This window comes from Podarcis filfolensis, assembly GCF_964270895.1.
Source record: "Podarcis filfolensis genome assembly, chromosome: 9".
Taxonomy (NCBI): domain Eukaryota; kingdom Metazoa; phylum Chordata; class Lepidosauria; order Squamata; family Lacertidae; genus Podarcis; species Podarcis filfolensis.
Window position 1 is genome coordinate 49,056,778 of NC_139610.1, and position 20,469 is coordinate 49,077,246.

General features: G+C 37.6%; 1 protein-coding gene across 37 annotated transcripts in view; it reads right to left on the minus strand.

Moving 5' to 3' along the window:
* The window catches only part of BLTP1 (bridge-like lipid transfer protein family member 1), a 103,191-nt gene that overhangs the window by 69,835 nt on the left and 12,887 nt on the right, over positions 1-20,469 (minus strand). For all 37 annotated transcript variants that reach the window (XM_083631471.1, XM_083631472.1, XM_083631463.1 and 34 more), the window contains exons 6-21: positions 18,027-18,213; positions 16,596-16,677; positions 15,731-15,924; positions 13,719-13,798; positions 13,080-13,230; positions 10,904-11,060; positions 10,250-10,328; positions 9,442-9,533; positions 8,552-8,669; positions 7,144-7,299; positions 5,166-5,263; positions 4,084-4,262; positions 3,830-3,936; positions 2,094-2,299; positions 1,360-1,587; positions 192-329 (exon numbers count right to left, since the gene is read on the minus strand). In XM_083631471.1, coding sequence (XP_083487597.1) covers positions 192-329; positions 1,360-1,587; positions 2,094-2,299; positions 3,830-3,936; positions 4,084-4,262; positions 5,166-5,263; positions 7,144-7,299; positions 8,552-8,669; positions 9,442-9,533; positions 10,250-10,328; positions 10,904-11,060; positions 13,080-13,230; positions 13,719-13,798; positions 15,731-15,924; positions 16,596-16,677; positions 18,027-18,213 — 2,252 coding nt within the window. The remainder of the gene's footprint in view (positions 1-191; positions 330-1,359; positions 1,588-2,093; positions 2,300-3,829; positions 3,937-4,083; positions 4,263-5,165; positions 5,264-7,143; positions 7,300-8,551; positions 8,670-9,441; positions 9,534-10,249; positions 10,329-10,903; positions 11,061-13,079; positions 13,231-13,718; positions 13,799-15,730; positions 15,925-16,595; positions 16,678-18,026; positions 18,214-20,469) is intronic.

Sequence of the window (20,469 nt, forward strand, 5' to 3'; positions counted from 1 at the left end):
AGCAGAACTGACTGACCCTTAAGGAAAAAATGCTTAGAGGTTTTATTTACAGTTAAGCAGTATATAAATTTTGTTAAACAAATTGTCAAATTAACAAACAGCTGTTCAAGCAGCTTTGAAAGTATGTAGTCATAGAGAACCTTACATGAAGGCTTGAACTAACTAACAAGAAAATGATTTACCCATGTTACCTGATAGTTGTCATTCAAGAATAAATTCAATGGTGATAACACAAGCTGTAACATAGTTTCCTTGTATCCTTTTTTCATCTCAAAGCATAACCTTTCCAAGAAAGCTGTGGGACATTCAGGGCCCTCACTGTTGCAGTGCTACAGTACAAAACACCACAAATGCCATCAAATGTTGTTCAATGGAATATCAAAGCTGTTCAAATAGTCAGATTACGAAAAAACCTCACAACACTCTTCAAATGGAGCAGGCCACATAGGGAAGTAATTCAATCCCATAAATCAGCATCATATCTTAACTATTTGTGCAGATCCTTGAGTGCTGTATGGCAGAAAGTTTGTGCCCCTCCCTTTCCCAATACAAGCAGCAATGTCCCTATGATGGCCCATCTCGCTAGGGCCAATATCTGAAAGAGTGGGCTTCTGGTTGTGGCACATGCCTACATCTATGTATGGGTGCACATGAGACAGGGATGTCACTTTAACACTGTCCAAGACACATATGGGTCTTGAAATGCAATTCAGAGACTAACTGACATTGAGTGCTCCCAAGGAAAATAAAGCTCATGTAACTCTTAATAGCTAGCTTCTTGCCACCATTCATCTATTAGAGAAGTCTCTCCCAACAGATACAAGTTTCCTTGTAAGCCTGGAAGGAGAGCACATATTTTTTAAGTTTAAGGCTTAGTAAAATACTCCACAAGCAGCTGCCGGAAAGAAAGAGATCATGTGGGATATTTTATAGAAAGATAGAACCAAACTCTTGATAATGAAATATGATTATTGGCACAATATGGAGAGGGAAGAAGCACCAACAGCTTCTGTGAGAGACTCACTACTATAATGGCTGCAGCTATTTGCAGCTTCTGCATAACCTTATGGCTGCACCAACATCACTACCAAAGAAAGGAGTGAAGGAGTGAGGAAGAGGTAAAAACTGCCCTACCTCAATAAGATATCTTTGTCCAAGGAACTATACATTGCTTTGCCATGTGCCTTTACAATATTTTCTATTGATGTGTGTGTACTACTTAAAGGGACACACCCAAGTCAAACATGACCAATACACCAAAGTCAGGAATTCTCTTTTTCTATGTGTGTACTTATTTTTTTTAAACAACTGGGTGCACATCTGATGCTTGGGGGTAAACAAAGCACCCAAAGCACTTACCACTGGCAGTCGCCCATGAACTTTGTACACATTAACAAGCACAGTAATATCCCAAGGTCGCAAAGTGAGGGGGTGAGCATGTCTGGCTGATGTGTCGCTCTCCTTTTTGTCAGCATCAACTCCTACTGCAGTCCACCCAGAGCTTGAAGAAGTTGACATGGACAGTACGGGGCTTGAAATCACTTCCTCAAAATCAGTGTACATGTCATCTTCACCGAAATAATTTTCCTGGCAGGACCAATTAGCAAAACACATCATAAAAGAGCATAACGTAAACCTTTGACACCACAATAAAGCTCCAATCCCACAATCCATTTAAACTAATAAACAAGCTTTCGTTTTTAAAATATATGTGAATAGTTAGTATGATCGGGGTTAAGTATCTTATCACAGAGATGAAAAGCTTCCAGTTACCAAGCTTTTTAAGCAACGAGGAAGGCTGATTTGACAATAACAAAAATATATTCATTATTTATAAAGCACCCAATACTAGAGCAAAACAGAACAAACTGCAAACACTTAAAACTTGGTGGTAGACTGCACAGCTCACATTTCTGCTATCGCCCACATGAAAAGGCAGCACACGCTGACCCACATCTACACAGAAACATCACACTCAGTTCCCCAAGCCAGAACCATCTAGACTTTCCTTCACAAGGTAAAATGACTCATAGATCAAAACATTGCTTGTTCCATGTGCTTTAATAAAGGTAAGACCAGCGAGTCCATCATACCTTTATAGAAAGGAAGGCTTTCAAAAGAGGCCCATATAATGTTATGTGGGAGTCTGGAGAGAGTTCCAGTTCTACACGGAGTCTGTCCGGTGGAAGCTCTGAGGGGTCAACAGGGAGACGGGAAGAACCAGAAGGGGATATACCCCTGTCTGTCATTTTCTGTGATGGTCTCGATGCAGATAAGATTGATTCTTCCATTTCTGACACTTGGGAGTAAATGAAAATAATTTTGCACAACAAGCTAAAACATTTATGGATTTATAGTTATAAAAACTCAAGGAAGCTTTAACGTTTGATATCAGGTAGGCAACTTCACTGTATTCCTTACAGCACCTGCTGAAGACATTCTTATTTAGACAAGTCTACCCAGATGTTTAGAAAGTCAGCAGGAGTTTTAATTTGTTTTAGTCTGTTTTATTGCATTTTTTACCTGTGTGTTTTAAATTACAGCTGTAATTTTTTTTAGTGATAATTTTAATGTTTTACCTTTTGGGATAAACAAAGCAGTTAAGTTTGAGTTTTTTCCTACGATAATCAAGTGGTATGTAAATTGTATTTTTTTAAAAATTAACACATAATGTTTTATGCTTTTAGACCCTATATATTCACTGAACAAAGCATGGGTTGTTGCTGTAATTACTGCTATGCAGAGTAAGCCCCATGAAATTAATGGTCATGACTAATTGGCATCTATTAATTTCAGTGGGTTTACTCATAGGTAACATAGGTTAGGAAACCATGGCAGGAAAAAGGAGTCAAGAAAACTTAGAACTGTTATTAAGCATGTATACTACGTACTTCTGAACAAAAAGTTTCTGCACTTTCTTTTTACTATGAGCAAAAAAATGAGTAACAAAGTGTACTTTTTGTCCTTCAGTCAACCACTGTCCAAGTAAGCAGAAAAGAAAAAAATCTGTAAGCCACAAAAGTCATTAAAATAAAATGCAGGGCTCATGTTGCTCTATCAGTGACTTCTAGATGATCAGCTCACTCCCTATCATATTAAGAACAATTAATATCGGACTAAGACCATCAGAGGAACAACGAATAGCATTCACCAGTATAAAAGAAAGATGCCTCAGTTGTGCACTGAAAATTATTTATGGTCCAACATGTTTCAAGTTTTCTAGACCGTACAGAAACCCTTCAAGTTACCTTTTGAAAGTTTTAAACTTGTTGCCCCTGAAGGAGCACAAGATGCAAATAATTTGGTATACGGCTTTAGTCAGAGACTAAAGTGACATAAAAAAACCTGATAAATTCATTAATATATGGTATTGCTTTATTCAATACTTAAGTAATCAGGACCATCCAAGGTCTCAACCAGCCACACAAGGACAGTTATGGATTGACCTTCTGAGATTACTTGTGAAATGGAAAAAGAAATACAATGCAACATAGAAAATGTAAAAACAAATACAAACAAGTAAACTAGTTAACTTTGGTTACCTGACACTTTCTAGGGGTAATGGGTTCTTGTTACTGCTCTTTTTGTAAAAAAAATGTAACGTATGAATACCTTGAAATCCAGGGCATGTAGCATATGTTTGTATAGTGGAAAATCATAAATTAAAGTTTTTCAATGCATCTTTGAGGTCACCTTCCTTCTACTTTTGATAAGAACTCTACTGCTCGCATCCAAAGAATCCTGATGAAGTTCTATTTTCTCTTTCAAAATGATAACAGCTGCCATTTTCAACAGTTTGAAACATAATAGGGACAAAGTTGGCACTTACATGACTGCTTTAACTGTTCATCAGCCTTCTGGGGATAAATTGGATGCCACACATAGTCAATTGTGAGCATAATGCTTGGTACAGTCCAGCATTCAACCCAGCCAGCCCTTAAAATAAAATAAAAGATTTTTGTAATAGCTGACTGCTTTATTAACCATTTTATAACACTGAGAGAAAACACAGGAACCTAGACGAATAGTAACACATTAGCTCCTGGTTACATTTTTGTATTTAGTAAGAGAAACAGAACTCACTCTTCTTGAGTCAAGTTCCTCCACCTTTGTTTGCTTGGTTTTTGACCACTTTGACTATCAGCCGAAACGCAAGACTCAGGATTTGCTTTGTTAGGGTGACAATCTTTCACCAGCATAAAAAGAGAATATTTACTGGGGTGGCAGTCAGGTAGAAGTAAGTGAAGATCAAGGCCTTCTCCCTGAAAATATAACATGAATATAAGACTTACACAATATCCATACAACAGCTGCGAAACCTTTATGGAAAATATTTTTGGCCTGAGGACTGGTATTTGCCCTATGCCATTTTTGTACATTACTTTTTTGAACACATGTGCAACAAAATCATTACTTTCATGCGCAATTCATATCTACTGTTCTCACCAATCTAAGCTGAGTGTAGAGAATAACAATTTCAAGGAATGTAACGGGGAATTTACTATTTTGTTCATAGTAAATAACATAACTTGCACTTTTAAAGAACATTTTATAGAAGGAATAATAATACATCATAACATTTTTACAAAGAGTTATTACTGTTTTGCACAATTACAAAATGTATGATAAAATCAGTTACATTAAAGAAAATGCATATCACTGAAACAATCTCAATAAATTCACCGCAAAGCAAATAACCACATTTTCCTACTACTGTTAGTAAACTCATATATTCAAAGCTATACAAAAGGCACTGTGCTTATCGTTCCAAATTGTTAATCTTCGTATTTCTATTATTATTATTTAACTGCAAGACTACAATTGCCACTGTGTGCATGCCTTTAGAATGAAGATTAAAATGCCTAGCCAAGGATATGCATGTTATGAAGAGTTATTGTCCAAGTAGAAATACAGTTATTTAAGGTTTTGGCCTTCAATTACTAATGCAGTTACTTAGCATTAGTCACACCAGCACTGCCACAGTCTTTTGAGATAACTGAGTAAAAGATAAAAAGCATTGGGAATATGCACTAAAGAATGAAAAATAAGATTTTTTTTAGAACAGTTGTGATGAATTATGTCTCCTCTTCTTTAAAGCTCAGGGTTTCTTTGCAAAGAACGAGGAGGCATATGGAATTTACTGTTTTAATAGTAAAGCCACTTACCCTTAAAGAGAATCTAGTGCTGCATGTGCTTGGAACAAAGTCAGTAAAAGGCAAGGAGAAAACTATGTTTAATGTTTCCCCACAGGCTGCAACATAAACTGCAAGAAAATAAAATGGGGGGGGGGGGAATCAAATATTAATTATTTGTTAAAATTCACTTTAAAAAGACCACACTAGTGCTTCAGCAGATATAAGAGAGGACAGAGAAAAGAGCTTTTTATCATTCCTCTTCCTAAACTAATTACACACTTATATCACTCAGCTACAGAAGGTTAACAGAACAAGAAGAAAAACTGAAAGAATTTAATTCAATAGATGTCATTTATATGGATAATGAAACAGCCTTTTCCATTTTTATTCATATTCAAAAGAAAGATTATTCAAGCAGCCACTCGATGCAACCATGTTCTTCTCCTTACTGCAATACCAAGCACATTGATGGAGACCCCAAGTCTTTTGCACAGAGCCTCATCTCTTCTGCCCCATTCCTTCCATCCCTTCTTTCTAACTTATTCTTTTTAAAAAAAAACTTTACTTACAGAGTGACTTTTCCCACTGGCCTAAATTTGCATCTATATACATAAATAAGCATATGCAAATTGCAAGTAATTTGTGTCTTTTAAAGACCCAGCAACACATCTGTGCGGATCATTAAAAGAACAATGTGTCATCTGCATATTTCTGATCCGCACATGGCACAGCCATGCTGCTGTAACAAAAAAGCAGGACTGTATCAAATGCAAAAGGGGACTAGACACCTGCAAGAGGAGGAAAAGAAAGGTGTGGCGCCATAAACCCAGGTGGCACCAAAGAGCAATGGAGCTGAAACCTATCACACATGTTTTAAATATATGAGTGTTCCCACTCTTTATTTAACATATGATAGAATTCATCCAGAAAATATTTTTTAAAAACTCACAAGCAGCAAGGAGAGTGGGGAGCAGAGGAGAGTCACTCACCATCATTCATAATGAAGACCAGTATGTTAAGACTATAAATGACTGGATAGAGGGTGATGAGGTGTGACCTTTTCCCAATAACAACAGTATGAGTAGTACAACTACGGGAAAAGGACAGTTTCGCAGCATGAGAAAGTATCCAGGAAGCCCAAGATGCTCCCACAAATGACTGAGTCATGTACAGTCATGCTGTATCCTTGTAACTGATAGATTCAGGACATTTGGGCAGGCTATAACCTGAGCCATCCCTACGATGGTCACTGCCCTTGATGAAAAGTCATCTGGCATCGAAAACAGTGTGCTCACTACAAGCACAGCCCTGAAAATGGCAGCACAGGTCAAATATATCATCAGGCCACACTGGTGCCCAGAATCCTCTGCATGGAGATGGGTTGGGCCCGCCATCCCTTCTTGCATTCCTGACTTTGGTTTTTGTCAAAACAGGTGGATTTCCATCTGCTTATTTAGACGGCACATAAGCCACTCTTGTCACCTCTGAATTCATTCAGTTTTGGAATACTCCTACTTGGAACAAGAGAACAGGCATCTTAGGATTTTGTTTGTACCTGCTTCCATTCCCCTTTTGATGAGTCAATACCTCTTCAATATCAATTGCTTTCTAAATGACAATAAAGGACAAGCGATACCCTCAGTGTTAAGGAATGCCTGAGAAAGGACGCCCAATGGGCGTATGAGAAACAGCTACCCTAACATGCAGGCAAATCCATACTTCCTGGTTAATCACTACTGATTTATTTCCCCTTTCTGTGGAGCACTCTTTAAAATATACAATTAGCTACACTGAAAAACAGTGGAAATTTAGTGACTGTAAGAACTGGACTCTATTAGTAGAACTAGCAACTAGCGCTGCTACATCAAGGATTTAAAGGCTTTTCACAATTAAAGGGGAAACGGAGCTGAATATTATCTTCAGATAAGAAGGAATTTGTTTTGGTTAAGCACGTATTACTGCTGCATATGGAAAGGAGTGTAGCATGCCTGCTTTAAAATATTCTCACCATTTTCCTGTTGTTTTGTGGAACAATCAATCCAGTTGTGCTGATTTGCTGCCCAAATCATTTCAAACTGATGAAACATGATTTTAAAATTCCATGAATAGGGAACAAATGAGAAGATATCAGGAGCACTGTCACTAGACCAGTCCTGAATCAAATCTAAAAATAAAGGAGACGTGTTAATGCAAGTCACTTGTGGGAAAAGACAATTGTAAAACTTATTATATTTTGTTGCATTAAAAAGTCAGTTTCCTTACCTTTTCTGTTTCTTAATGCACTAAAAAAAAACCCCTGCCCTGTTGCAGTTTTAATCTATGCAATTTTTTCCTCAGAAATAAATCCCAATTTATTCAATGGGATGTACTGCTAGTTAAGTATGCAAAGGACCACACTGCAAAAAATGAAGCATCTATGCCTACAATAACAGCAATAGTAATATCCAGCAGTGGCCAGCTAAAACAATGGGACTTGCCCATCCTTTCCTCCCTCCCCGCAGCACGGCCTCCCTGCCCTCCCATTCATCTTTAAGATCTGCCCTTTGGATCAGATTTGGAGAGAGGAAGATGTGCTGTTGTGCAAACAAAACTCCATCTCTACTACTTTAAATATGCAGTTAAAGGCATTTGTGGGAAAGAGAAATACACATTTGCCTCATTCCCAGAACTGTAATCCAAACGGTCATTTTCAAAAATCTTAACTTTTGTAGTAGTCTCATAGACTGCAAAAGTCAGTTTTAGTGTTGTGTTTCCATTTTAGAATTTTGACTTCAGTTTTAAATAAGTATATTTCTGAAGACAAGAAATAATACACTTGAATGAGCTCTCAAAATTTAAAATATTACAAGTGCTGAACATTATGCAATTAAAGTAGTCCAACATTCTTTCCTTTTTTTGCAAAAAGAAGCAAAAATGACTTCGGAAATCACCTCTGCTTCTCATTTATTTCATTTTAACTTCATGTTTGGCTTAGGGTGTTTATGAAATGAGCTGTATTTACAGAAACCTTTAATTGTAAAAAGAATTAAATGTAATGTCTTATAATTTGAAAACACAGCTGCAATTTTACACAGCTCAACTTCTATGGAATATTGTGGGAGATTTGTTAATATTTCTAATTTAACACAAACATATGCATCACGACAGTATAATTTCTGTGAAACATGAATCATTTAGATGGCCGGTGCACCAAAACCTCCTTACTGAAATTGCTGCGCAGGCATGTTTTTTCATGCTCTTGTGATATAAAAAAAAGTTCCACAGATGGGTTTGATGACTAAAGCAATAGGGAGTGAACAAGAAAATAGTATACATTTGTAACAATTCTGAATAAGCATACATCTTTGCAAAAACACACCCCATATCAATGTTGATACCATTTGAAAAAGCAAAGTACACAAAAACAGAACAGTTACCTGAAAAGAAACTTTTCTGAGCAAAAATAAAGTGGTAGGTTGCTTTGTAAACTTCAACTTCACACTGCCATGACTGTGGCATGTTCCATATCCGGGGGTAGCAGGCATTAATATGAAACTAAACAAAATAAACAAGCAGCAGGATTCACTCTTAATATGGTGATTAACAGCCAAAATTAAATGACAACCGTGTAATCAATGGGTAATTTAAAAATTATTTCTTCCTAAGATGAGCAGAGAGTTAACCCAGTTTACTAATGTTTAAGTCTGTCAAGTTAAAAGGTAAATTCCCACATGATTTATCTAAAAACATCTATAATAAATGAACTCAAACTATGTAATTTCGCAATCTGCTTTCACTGTAAAAATATCAAGCGGCTTTCAACCTAAAGTTTTTTGTATTAAAAAAAGGACACACCCCTGTACAAGAAGCCTGCTAAATCTGGAAGACCAGATTCTGAGACAGCAGCAATGAAGTATTTAGCAGAACTGGTGTGGTATCTTGAAATGTGCAGCAAGTTCCAGAGACTGAAATTGGCAAGATGGGATGTTCACAAAGACAGTCTGTGACAAATCCTCACACTGGCTGAAGGATCAGAAGAGGCTTTGTGGGCAAGGCAGACTGAATGAAAAGTTCCAGAAGGCAGGATTAAGCTAAGCCTGATACAGAAGCTCCATAATCAGAATCTCTGTGCTGTTTGGTTTGGTTTGCTACTTTGCAGTCCAATGCAGGTGCTCTGAAGACCAGGAAAGGGTAATAATGAAGGCAAAGAATCCTTAACATACACCCAGGCTAGACCTAGCCAGCGTGTCAGGAAAGAACATTCAGGTAAGTTTCAAAGCAAATTACAGTAGAAATCACTCAGATGCTTATGCAAAAGAATACTTACTGCCAACATTTCTGCTTCTAAGAGAGTCCGGAACTGCATACTGCTGGTGGCATCTATATGCAAAAGCTGTCCTTTAATAGTAGGAGAATAACCTAGTAAACAGAACCAAAAAATTCAAGAACTGCTGCTATGTCTTTCTTCATTTTTTTTAAAAAAATGTAGTGGTCCCCCCAGTCTATCTGTGCTAACCACATAGCATGGACTGATAGAATTAAAAATTAAGATTTTTTAGATGAGTCTTCTACTCGGTTAAAAAAAAGAATCTGATGCTGCAAGGGAGCGGAGCATCTTATGAGTACACAGAACAATTTTCCTTATCTACAGTGTTTGGGGAAAAGAATCTATCATGTCCCTGCAATAGGAAAATTTGCAAAGAAGTATACAAAGAATACAACCAAAGGTGTCATATCTTGAGTTCATCGCTTATTAATTCAGAACTATCAGCATGATAGTTCTTTAATGTTCCAGATCATTCATATACTTAAAAAGTAAAACTGTATCTCGCTCCCAAGTAGATAGCACTGGAACTAAAATTCACAAATCTTAAGAAAGTATAGAAGCCAACAACAAAAAAGTTTTAAACAATGAATGCAAGCTGCAGACAGACATAGATCCACAGACTGTAGATTCAAAAGGGACCATGAGGGTCATCTAGTCCAACCCATTCCAACGCAGGAATTATTTTGAGAAAATTCTTTGGTATTACTGAAACTCAACCCTAACACATGTAATCTTATTGAACCAGGTTCTGCAAGTAACTGTTCTTCTGGAATTATTTCAACATAAAACGCTTTCAGTCTCAACCTACCATCTTCTGCTACAGTCATGGGAATGTTAACCTCCAAATAAGAGCCTGCTCCAACGTTTACATGAACAGCATTAGTTTCCTGCCAATAAAAAACAGACATTATTTTGATTATTTGAACTCAGACTACATCACGACTCAAGTTATCACTTTAGAAACTTCCAGGATTTATGGAAGGGAACTAGTAGGCCACAGCTGATTAAAAACTTGATATACATTTAAAAACTGAAAGAAAAACTCAATGAAGCTGAAGAAAAGCATGAGGAGTATTCATCTGAAGCTGTATGAATGGCAACAGATAACAGCTAGACAAATTAATGTTTGCTCATGAACAGCATACTATATTTAGTGGTTATGATTCAACAGTCCTCGCCAAGGTGAGCATTTCACTTTGTGAAATTTTACTCACAACCAGATGGGTGGAAATATTGTTAGTAATTTAAGTAATATATTTTGGTAGGTTACGATTTATGTGATCAGCCAAAATATATTGGATATGAATATTTATATATATTCAAAAACAGAATGACAAAGAAAATTCCATTTTATTTCAGAAGACATCTTTCAGAACTGAAATAATGATATTTGAAAGACTAATCTAAAAAATATACATGTATATTCCCAAATCTCACATGTAGATATGTCTTTCCTATTTACCCTATTTTTTGTGAAGAGCAGATCAATAGTGGCATCTGCAATGATATTCATACGGAGCTCAAAAGCAAGGATTTGTCTTGGCTTCCCAGGCTGTGGAATTTCTGAGACTTTCATGACTTGGTAATCTGGTGGGAAAAAGAATTTCCACAAACAGTCCCTACAAAACAACAGCAGAATATTAATTCAGTTATTCATCTAGAAATGAATATGAGCTATTTATATATTTTCTCTAAGACACTCTACACAAGAAGCAAGAACATGAACTGGAGAGTGAAAAAATACGTGTTTTGCTATATTTCTCAAAAGGCTTGATTAGTGAAGCTATATTCCAGATTTATCTTAAGGCACTATAAAATTCAATTACCCTAGAAACTGAAAATAGAAGTAAGAAAACAAAAAGATTTACACAGCTGACCTTGTGAAGTTAACTAATGAGATTTTAAATAAATCAATGTTATTTGAAAGTTACAGTAAGCATCCAACAAATGCTAACGTCAAAATATAAGAACCTCCTATAGCAGAACCACTGCGTCCTCTCAACAGTGCATATGAACATATATAAAATGCGATTCTGTACAGAAACCGATCCTGCTCCCTAAAGCAGTAAAGGACAACAGGCTGCAGAAGTGAAGCATGCTACCTATCCCTGCCTTGTTCAGCACAACTTACTCAAGATGAAGTTGCTGAACTTCAACAAAATTGTCCAGAGAAGGGGTGGAAAGCTACAGACCTTGGCCTAGTTTTATTGCAGGGGGAGCCAGGATGGAGAGGGGGAGAGGGGGGGGAAACAGAATGGGGGAAAGCCAAAATGGATGAAGCAATGGAAGGTGGAGAAAACTCTCTGGAAGCAAGCAATGTTGACCTATGGCAAGAGGGGTTTAACTCTCCCCTGACAACCCACTGCATGGAGAGAAACAGAAAGAAAGTGGTGCATCTATTTTTGGCTTTACAGTCATACCTTGGGTTGAAGTAGCTTCGGGTTGAGCATTTTCGGGTTGCGCTCCACGGCGACCCAGAAGTAATGGAATGCATTACTTCCAGGTTTCGCCGCTCGCGCATGCGCAGACTCTCAAAATGTCACATGCATGCGCGGAAGTGACGAATCACGACCCATGCACGTGCAGACGCAGGTTGCATTCACTTCAGGATGCAAACGGGGCTCCGGAATGGATCCTGTTTGCATCCAGAGGTATCACTGTATACCCTTCTTGCCCACTGTTGACTTTGGCCCTGCCCACCACTGCCAAGGGAATGCAGCCTTCATTAGAAAGAAAAAGTTATCCATTCCAGACCCTGAGATCGTAATCTGAGGTCCTTATTCATGTGTCCCCTCCACAAGAGGTCCAAAGGGTGGCAATACAATAACAGGCCTTTTCTGCAATTTGGAATGCTCACCTGACACCATCTTTATATAACTTCAGGTGCCAGGCAAAAACTTTCCTCTATAACCAGGCCTTTGGCCTTCTATCTGTAGCCATTTAAAAGTGGGATGGATGTTTTTAATGTATTTCTTTTTTCTCTTTGTTTAATGTATCTATGTGGGGATTTTTATCTGGTTGGTTGAAAGTTGCTTTGGGTTGCTCTGGGCAAGATAAAGCAACTAACAAATTCAATAAGTAACAAAATAAGAAGAATCATTCTGAAACACCAATCTGCTTTTGAAAAGCCAAGTTGTGTTCCTCAAACAGGCGAACAGCACCGTGGACCCAGTGGCAGCCTTACATAAAGTTATTCAAGACTCAGGAAGGAAAATCCCTACGAACAGATGAAATGAGTTTCCAGGGAAGCACTACTGTTCATTCACCACTGAACACTTGATCAAAGTTGTCTTATAAAAGAGCTATATGAGACCTCTGTAGCCCAAAACTTTTAGAAGACATCTGGTGCAGAAGCCTTCCGTTTAAAATTATCAAACTGTAATATGTCTAATCTCTGAACAAACAGCTAGACTCTAAACATGCAGGTGCATGAACATGGGTGTGAACTATAGAGAAAGCAAAATTCATAACAGAGTATAATACAAGCAAGCATTTTTTTTTTTTTTTTAAAAAAGGTTGATGTCCTCAAACTCTAGGCACATGAAAGTAGCTAGGACAACTTTGCTGGAAAATCTGTTTTGATTATATTCTTCATTTTTTACAGTAGATATAAAAACAAAATAATTAAACAACAGTACCTTTGCCTGTCAGCCCATGGACCATAGTTGAAATCTGTTCCTTTGCCACAAACTATATCTAATCCCCAACAGGGCGGGAGGTCTTGCAATTTACTATCCTCATTACTTGTTTCTCCTTCATTAGTTTCCTCTGATTCTTCTGGTACAAGCCCTGTATTTTAGAAAACAGCAGAAGCATTTTAAATATAACAAATATTCAAGCAACATATCATCTGTAAACTACTACCAATTAACATAGAACCATTTACTCATTACTATGCAATTAATATATGGAGTGCTTTTTTTTCCTAGAGAAAAGGGTACAGGAATATTTCCCTGTCCCTCCTGCATGCGTGCCAGCCAAAGACACAGGTCTGCTCCGTGGATGGGCAGAGCTAATGCGCAGCAGGGAAGCTTTCCTGCCCATCAGTTCTGCAAGGTGCCCTGTCCCTGCTGCTTGCATGAAAACTAGTTAAAACTAGTTAAAAGTAACTACCAGAGGCTAGAGGGGCTGGGATGCTTTGGGGTGACTTGAACACTCCCCCTCCCCCATACTATTTTCCCAATCTAAAAATGCCTACTTAGCAGCTGTTTACTAAGCAACTATGAGAACTACGTGCCTGTAACGAATTTTAGCCTCTGAGCAGAAGCTGAACTTACCTGGTTCATCCATATAATAGTAGATATCAACATCATTTGATTGCATCACAACAAAACCTTCACCCATTAATCTTGGTGGTCTGTTAAAGAAGAAAAGGGGGGGGATATAAACACTGTACACTCTAAGCTTGTGGTTTATCTGGGTGAGCTAACCAGGAGCCCAGGTTCAGATCCACATTGCACCAAACCGTGGCTCAACTCAATTCAGCAGCAAAACAACCAAGGAGGAGCAAAGTGGCTGTAATCTCTCCCAGAGCCCGCACACTTAGCATGATATGGTTTGGCTTAGTATGATATGCAAACCACAGAACAGAATTGTTACAGATTGTACTTTTTGATTTTATGGCCACTTGGTCCCATTTTACTCTTAGCGATAACACTTCATATATCTGATGTAGTAGTCCCCAATCAATAAGTTAAGTCTTCAAAAGACTAATTCCTCTGGTAGTTGTCAACTTTCCGTAGAAAGAAAACCTGTAACACTATTTTGAAAACACACCAGGCTAGTTTAAAACTCCAATTGCTATAATGAATTTATTAAGATATCCAGTTAGATCAAAATTGATATCCAAATCAAGATAATCCAATGTTAGTCAACCATAATGGCGAAACTCTTATGTTTTCACCTTCTACGCTGAAGACTTGATTTGCCTTTCTTTTGCTTTACCCTTGCTCTATATTCACTCTTTTAATTTGCTAATAGTTTTCCAGCTAAAATAGAATCTGAGCCCACAGGGAAAGACCATCTTCAGTAATTAGACCAATAGGTGTAACAAATCCATACAAAAAAGAGCAAAACAATGTTACCCTGAGAATGACATCCACATTTTATAACTATAAAGAAAAAATTCAGTTATTTTGTGACTTTCATATGAAATAATTTCCCCAAAATGTAATTACTTTAGCCAATTAATTGAGCCATGTATAGTAGCTTCACTTCTTGAACATGACCTTGCTAAAGCAATACATGATAATTTCAGAATACACCTTCTCACTGTGTTCTCTCATATTACACTTAATTTGTAGTCAATAGAAAACCAGTGTTGCCTCACTTGGTCATTTGCTTTACTGCAAGTTTTAAATGATACAATTATTAATTTAGTTTGGCAATTTTGATTGCTTAGTATGTTTATACGTGTTCACTTTCACAATGGTGGGTGACTGATGCAAATAAATTATCCATCAATTAATCTGTGGGATAGAAAGCCTAATTTTTATAAGATGTGCATGTAATAATATTAAAGTTTGCAACAGTTCACCATGACTTGGATCCAGACATACACTTTCATCTCATTGAAATCAATGGGCCAAGTTAGTCACCACTAACTTAAATTCCATGGATTTCAGTGGGGCTAAAATGTGACTAACTTAGTATGGATTCAACCCTACTGATTTGTAATTTATTTAATCATTTTCAATTTTTTCAAAATATATTTCTTTTCAGTTTCTAACTGCTTGCAGTTACACTAGTTTTGAAGCGTTGAAACCTTAGAACTAAATGTTTAGCCTCATTTGAGCTTCAGAAAGAATAACACCTCTCATGATTATGACAAACACACATTGAGTCACTTAGAAGGTAACTTTATAGTTGTGTGGTGATTTTATCTTGTTATACAATATTCAGTGAAATGAGAAGCCGAGGTGAGGCTTCTATGTTGATCTTTACTAATACGTACGATACCAATTACTATACCAATTCCTTCTAAAATATCAAGTCAAAATTATCTTATATCAGCAACCAAGGATTAACACAACTAATTCTAATGTCATTTTAAAAATACAGTCAACAAAAACATGCTGGGGGTCCACAAGTTAACCACCCCTCACTAATGCTCCCCTTTAGTGTTGGGTGTTTATCCCCAATTAAAATTGTGCATTAATATTTGCAGGGTACTTGAGGATGCACAGTGGTCCTTTGTATGAAGAGTTTTGGACCCAATTTTGTATACACTACATAGTACATTTTTCAAAATATTTTTCAAAATATTCCAACATAAACTGTAAACACTTACTCATCATTTTGAAGGCCAACGTATCTTGGACTCGGAACAAGCATAACCCTCACATTTTCCAGTTTTCCTTTCACAATGTGCATAAATTGATCAAGGTGACTTGAAGGTGGTTTTGTGGTATATGTTAAGAAAGCATCATCAAAGTTAATGCAGATGGTTTGAGGCTGATAATGATTCCCAAAGGCTAAACGACCCTTAAATGAGTAAGACAATTAAATGTTAGCTTTTAATTCATCGTCATAAAAGTCATCCTTCTCAATTATTTCTTTATTATTGGTATTCTCTCCAGTTAGGACTACAATCAGTCCTGAGCAGCCCATTAGTGTTACAAACTTATAACCAGAATAATTGGGCTTTATTTCTTAATGAAAGGTTATTACACTTGAAAACAGCAAGGTTTTTGTACTGAAAACACAACATTTAGAACAAGAAGATTAGACTCAGGGAAACAACCAGCATGATTTTCAATCCAGGTCAATTCAATGAATGGCATTTACAATTTGCATATTTGTTTGAGAATAAAATACATCTCAGTTATGGGGCTGCCACTGCAAACAGGGCTATTCTCTTTGCAACATATTGATCCTAATTTCCACAAGGCAATCATAATTTCTCCAAGCCATCTAATAGCAATCCCTCACCAAACTCTTATAATGTCCTTCCAGAAACTATGGTATAAAAAAATCAATTTCTGAAAGACTTACTCAGAACCCTAAGGAAGTCACGTGACAAACTTCTTACGTTGCCTAAATTAGTTTTTTTATTATATAAAAGTAAAATATAAATTGCTACTAAAGTGGGAGGTCTTCGAACTGCAGGGAAAAAAAACAGGTAATCTGTAAACACAACGGAACGTTTCACTTACTGTGCTGACATTGACTTTGATCACAGGAATAAGAGATCTCCATGATGATGAAGGGTCATGTGATTCACTTTTTACTTTAACACTGAGGATGGAAACATACTTAGATTTATATAATTAACACATTCAAAAAAATATTTCACTGATGCGCCAAACATACATGGAAGTCAGACAAAAAAAGAAATGGAATCAAATTCCTGATACTCTAAAGCATATTGAAACTGACTACAGAAAACACAAGAGTTTTACTAAGTACCTTAAAAAGCCAAGTGCACACAACATACCAACCTATCAACTTATTTATTTATTAATAATGGGGAGTCTCACAGCTTCACAAGATGTGATACAAGGAAGGGGGTTTTGCTGCTTCCATCTAGGCATTACACAGTAACATTTCCTTTCTCCAATTTTTACTTAAGCAAAAATGACTTTATAGCAGTCATCTATTGCACGAAAGTGACTGATTTGGGTAATTCTCTTAGGCCATTAAACCCCTGGATATGCTCTCTGCTGAAGTTAATTACAATTACTCTAAAGAGAAACACAAAACAGAACAGATGTAGGTAATTCCATCGACCTTTAAAAGTAACTGCAACTGCAATATGCAAGGCCATTACCAGCATTCTAAAATTCACTTTCTATTTAATGTCCCCATTTATTTACTTATAAAACTGTTGTCATCCTACACCTTCCATACCAATAGGACCCTCAGGGCAGCTAGCAATTGATAATAACAATAAAAGCACGAACAATTTAAAACACAAAAAGCTAGCAAAACAATACTGACAAAAAAGTAGCAAAGACCTGAGACAAAGAACAACACAAAAAATTGAAACATAGTTGTTTAAACAAGAGTACCTTAATCTGATAACTAAATGTACCCAAGATCTATCTATCCAGCTTTCATGAAATAAATGATTACACAGACTGGGCACCGCTATCACTTATTCCCACATTAAATGGGGCAGTGGACACACACGCATAAACACAGTGTCCCTTCCACAGGTAGAGATTTAGATCATGTCAAAACAAAACAAAACATTTTTTTTATTAAAAAAGGGAGTAATAAAGTTAACAAATACTGCTACTCTTACTTCAATAGTGGCACCGTTCACTTCTGACAAAGGTGTATATAGTAAAAGTGCATGTTCCAACTATGTTGAACAAGCAATGCTCTGTGCTATATTCCACATTTCAGAGGGTTAGATTTTCCAATATCAAACTATCACCTAAAAGCCTGAAGAGTTTATGTGGCTGAGTGGCCTTAAAAAATAGAGCAGTTTATGTTCAAACATACTCTTTAAGTAAGAAGAAGGTGCTACTTTATGGTCTTCAAGGAAGAGGCTAGTTAATCAACTGAACAAAAACGCAAAATGAAATAACTCAATCTGACACAATGTTCAAATAGATACTCAAGTGAATAAATAACTGTACCTTTCCAGATTTGTGTGTGTTCGTTCTCTCCCATTTTCTCGTGCTTTCTCTTCCTCTTTCTTGGGAGGAATTATGGTTGGATCCAAACCAAATAATTCCTGAAGTTGCCCATAAAGGTCAGAACGATTATACACATGAAATTCAAAATCATTGACCATGATATACAATCTTGTTTCTGCCTTTGGGTCTGTAAAGTGCAACAAAACAGGGGGGCTTTTCATGAGACAGCCTCAGAAAACGAACACACTTGTTTTGTAAAAACTGTAGTACACACAAAAAAAATATGTATACTAACAAATTTATAGACTAATGAAGTAACAGAGGTATACAAATGCCCAAAGCTTTAAAAGTGGACTTTTGGGAGAATTAGCCAGTATGAATGACTGGCAAACTGAAGTTGAGGCCTGTAGATAACTACTCACCGTTTCACCTGTGGCTTCCCCCTATTACATCCTAGCACTGAAGTAAGGAAGAATTACATAGATTGTTTTAGGACTACATGGGCAGGTAGGCTACTTTTAAAATAAATGGTTCAATTATATAAAAACCCACACTGTGACAGTGACTGGAAATCTCCTTAGCAATAGACAGAAAAAGCTGAAGCATATTACAAATAGGTAAGGAAGCAACGTAGAACCTGGTGAGATCTTAAAGATTTACTGCATAATAACTTTTTGTTCTCGTATCCTCATTCAGCCTGTTTCTACCGTGATGTTTACTCATTATATGTATAGCTTATACTGCCACCCAATAGCACTGGGTTACCATATTCGACAAAAAGCAAGCTTTGTGTTTAAGTCCCAGCCTACTAGCCACAGCAAGTGAGTGCATGAAATTCCATTCAGGCAACTGAGCTGACAAAGCAGGCTACCAGAGGACACAAGTCTAATGCTTCACACTCAACAAAAAAATGCGTAAGAGTTTTGTCCCTCCCAGTGGCGCAGCGTGGGGGGTGCAGGGGGGGCGGGCCGCACCGGGCGCAACATCTGGGGTTAGGGCAAATCCATGGGTTAGGGGGCGCAAATCCACGGGTTAGGGGGAGCAAATCCACGGGTTAGGGGGCGCAAATTACTTGCCTTGCCCCGGGTGCTGACAACCCACGCTACGCCACTGGTCCCTCCTCTGCCAGTCTATAACAAGGTAGAAACTTTCCCTCCACTGATGGGTCATGACTGCACCGTTTTGTGGTTCTGCTTCTTTTCCTCTTCTTTTTAGATGTAGCTGCCATTGTGCCACACCCTCACTGCCATGGTCTCACAGTAGCCATTTGTTTTATGCCACACACACACCCCAGAGCACCCATTTCACAACTAGCATCCACAACACTTTCTCAAAATTCCAAATGTGCCGACTGGCCCCAAAAGATTGGCAACCCCTGGCTTATTATAAGGCTGACATATACCTTTGAAGGTGACTCGGAAACTACAACTAATCCAGAATGCGGCAGCTAGACTGGTGACTGGGGGCGGCCGCCGAGACCACATAACACCGGTCTTGAAAGACCTACATTGGCTCCCAGTACGTTTCCGAGCACAATTCAAAGTGCTGGTGTTGACCTTTAAAGCCCTAAACGGCCTCGGCCCAGTATACCTGAAGGAGCGTCTCCACCCCCATCGTTCTGCCCGGATGCTGAGGTCCAGCGCCGAGGGCCTTCTGGCGGTTCCCTCATTGCGAGAAGCAAAGCTACAGGGAACCAGGCAGAGGGCCTTCTCGGTAGTGGCGCCTGCCCTGTGGAACGCCCTCCCATCGGATGTCAAAGCGATAAATAACTACCTGACATTCAGAAGACATCTTAAGGCAGCCCTGTTCAGGGAAGTTTTTAATCTGTGATATTTTAGTGTATTTTTGGTTTTCTATGGAAGCCGCCCAGAGTGGCTGGGGAAACCCAGCCAGATGGGCGGGGTACAAATAATAAATTATTATTATTATTATTATTATTATTATTATTATTATTATTATTATTATTATATAGAAACTGTTTAAAACTGCCAAATAACTCAATTCATGTCATAAATCCAAAAGACAACATTCAAAGCTATAAATGATCATATGAATCTGAACACCACTTGCTGGGGTTCACAAGCAGAAGATTGCTACTGTCCTGGTGTCAAGACAGACATCTGGGTGGGCAGAATAAAAACAGCATGTTGGACTACATAGCTTTTTGTCTGATGCAAGAGGGTTCTTCATATGTTCTTCTATATAATAATGAAGCACATTAATGATATATCACATCTACATTTTCAAAAGCTATGACCTAGTTAAAACAATGTGGTTATAATTAACTAGTTTTTCTTTCTTTCTTTAAGACAGCCCTATTACTTATTTACTCAAGAGACATGAACTCCTTTGATAATCCAGTAAACTGGGTCTCTTAAAGTAGATTATTATCTTGCCAACCACTTCTTTCTGCACTTACCTACAGAGACAAAAGTGAAAACCT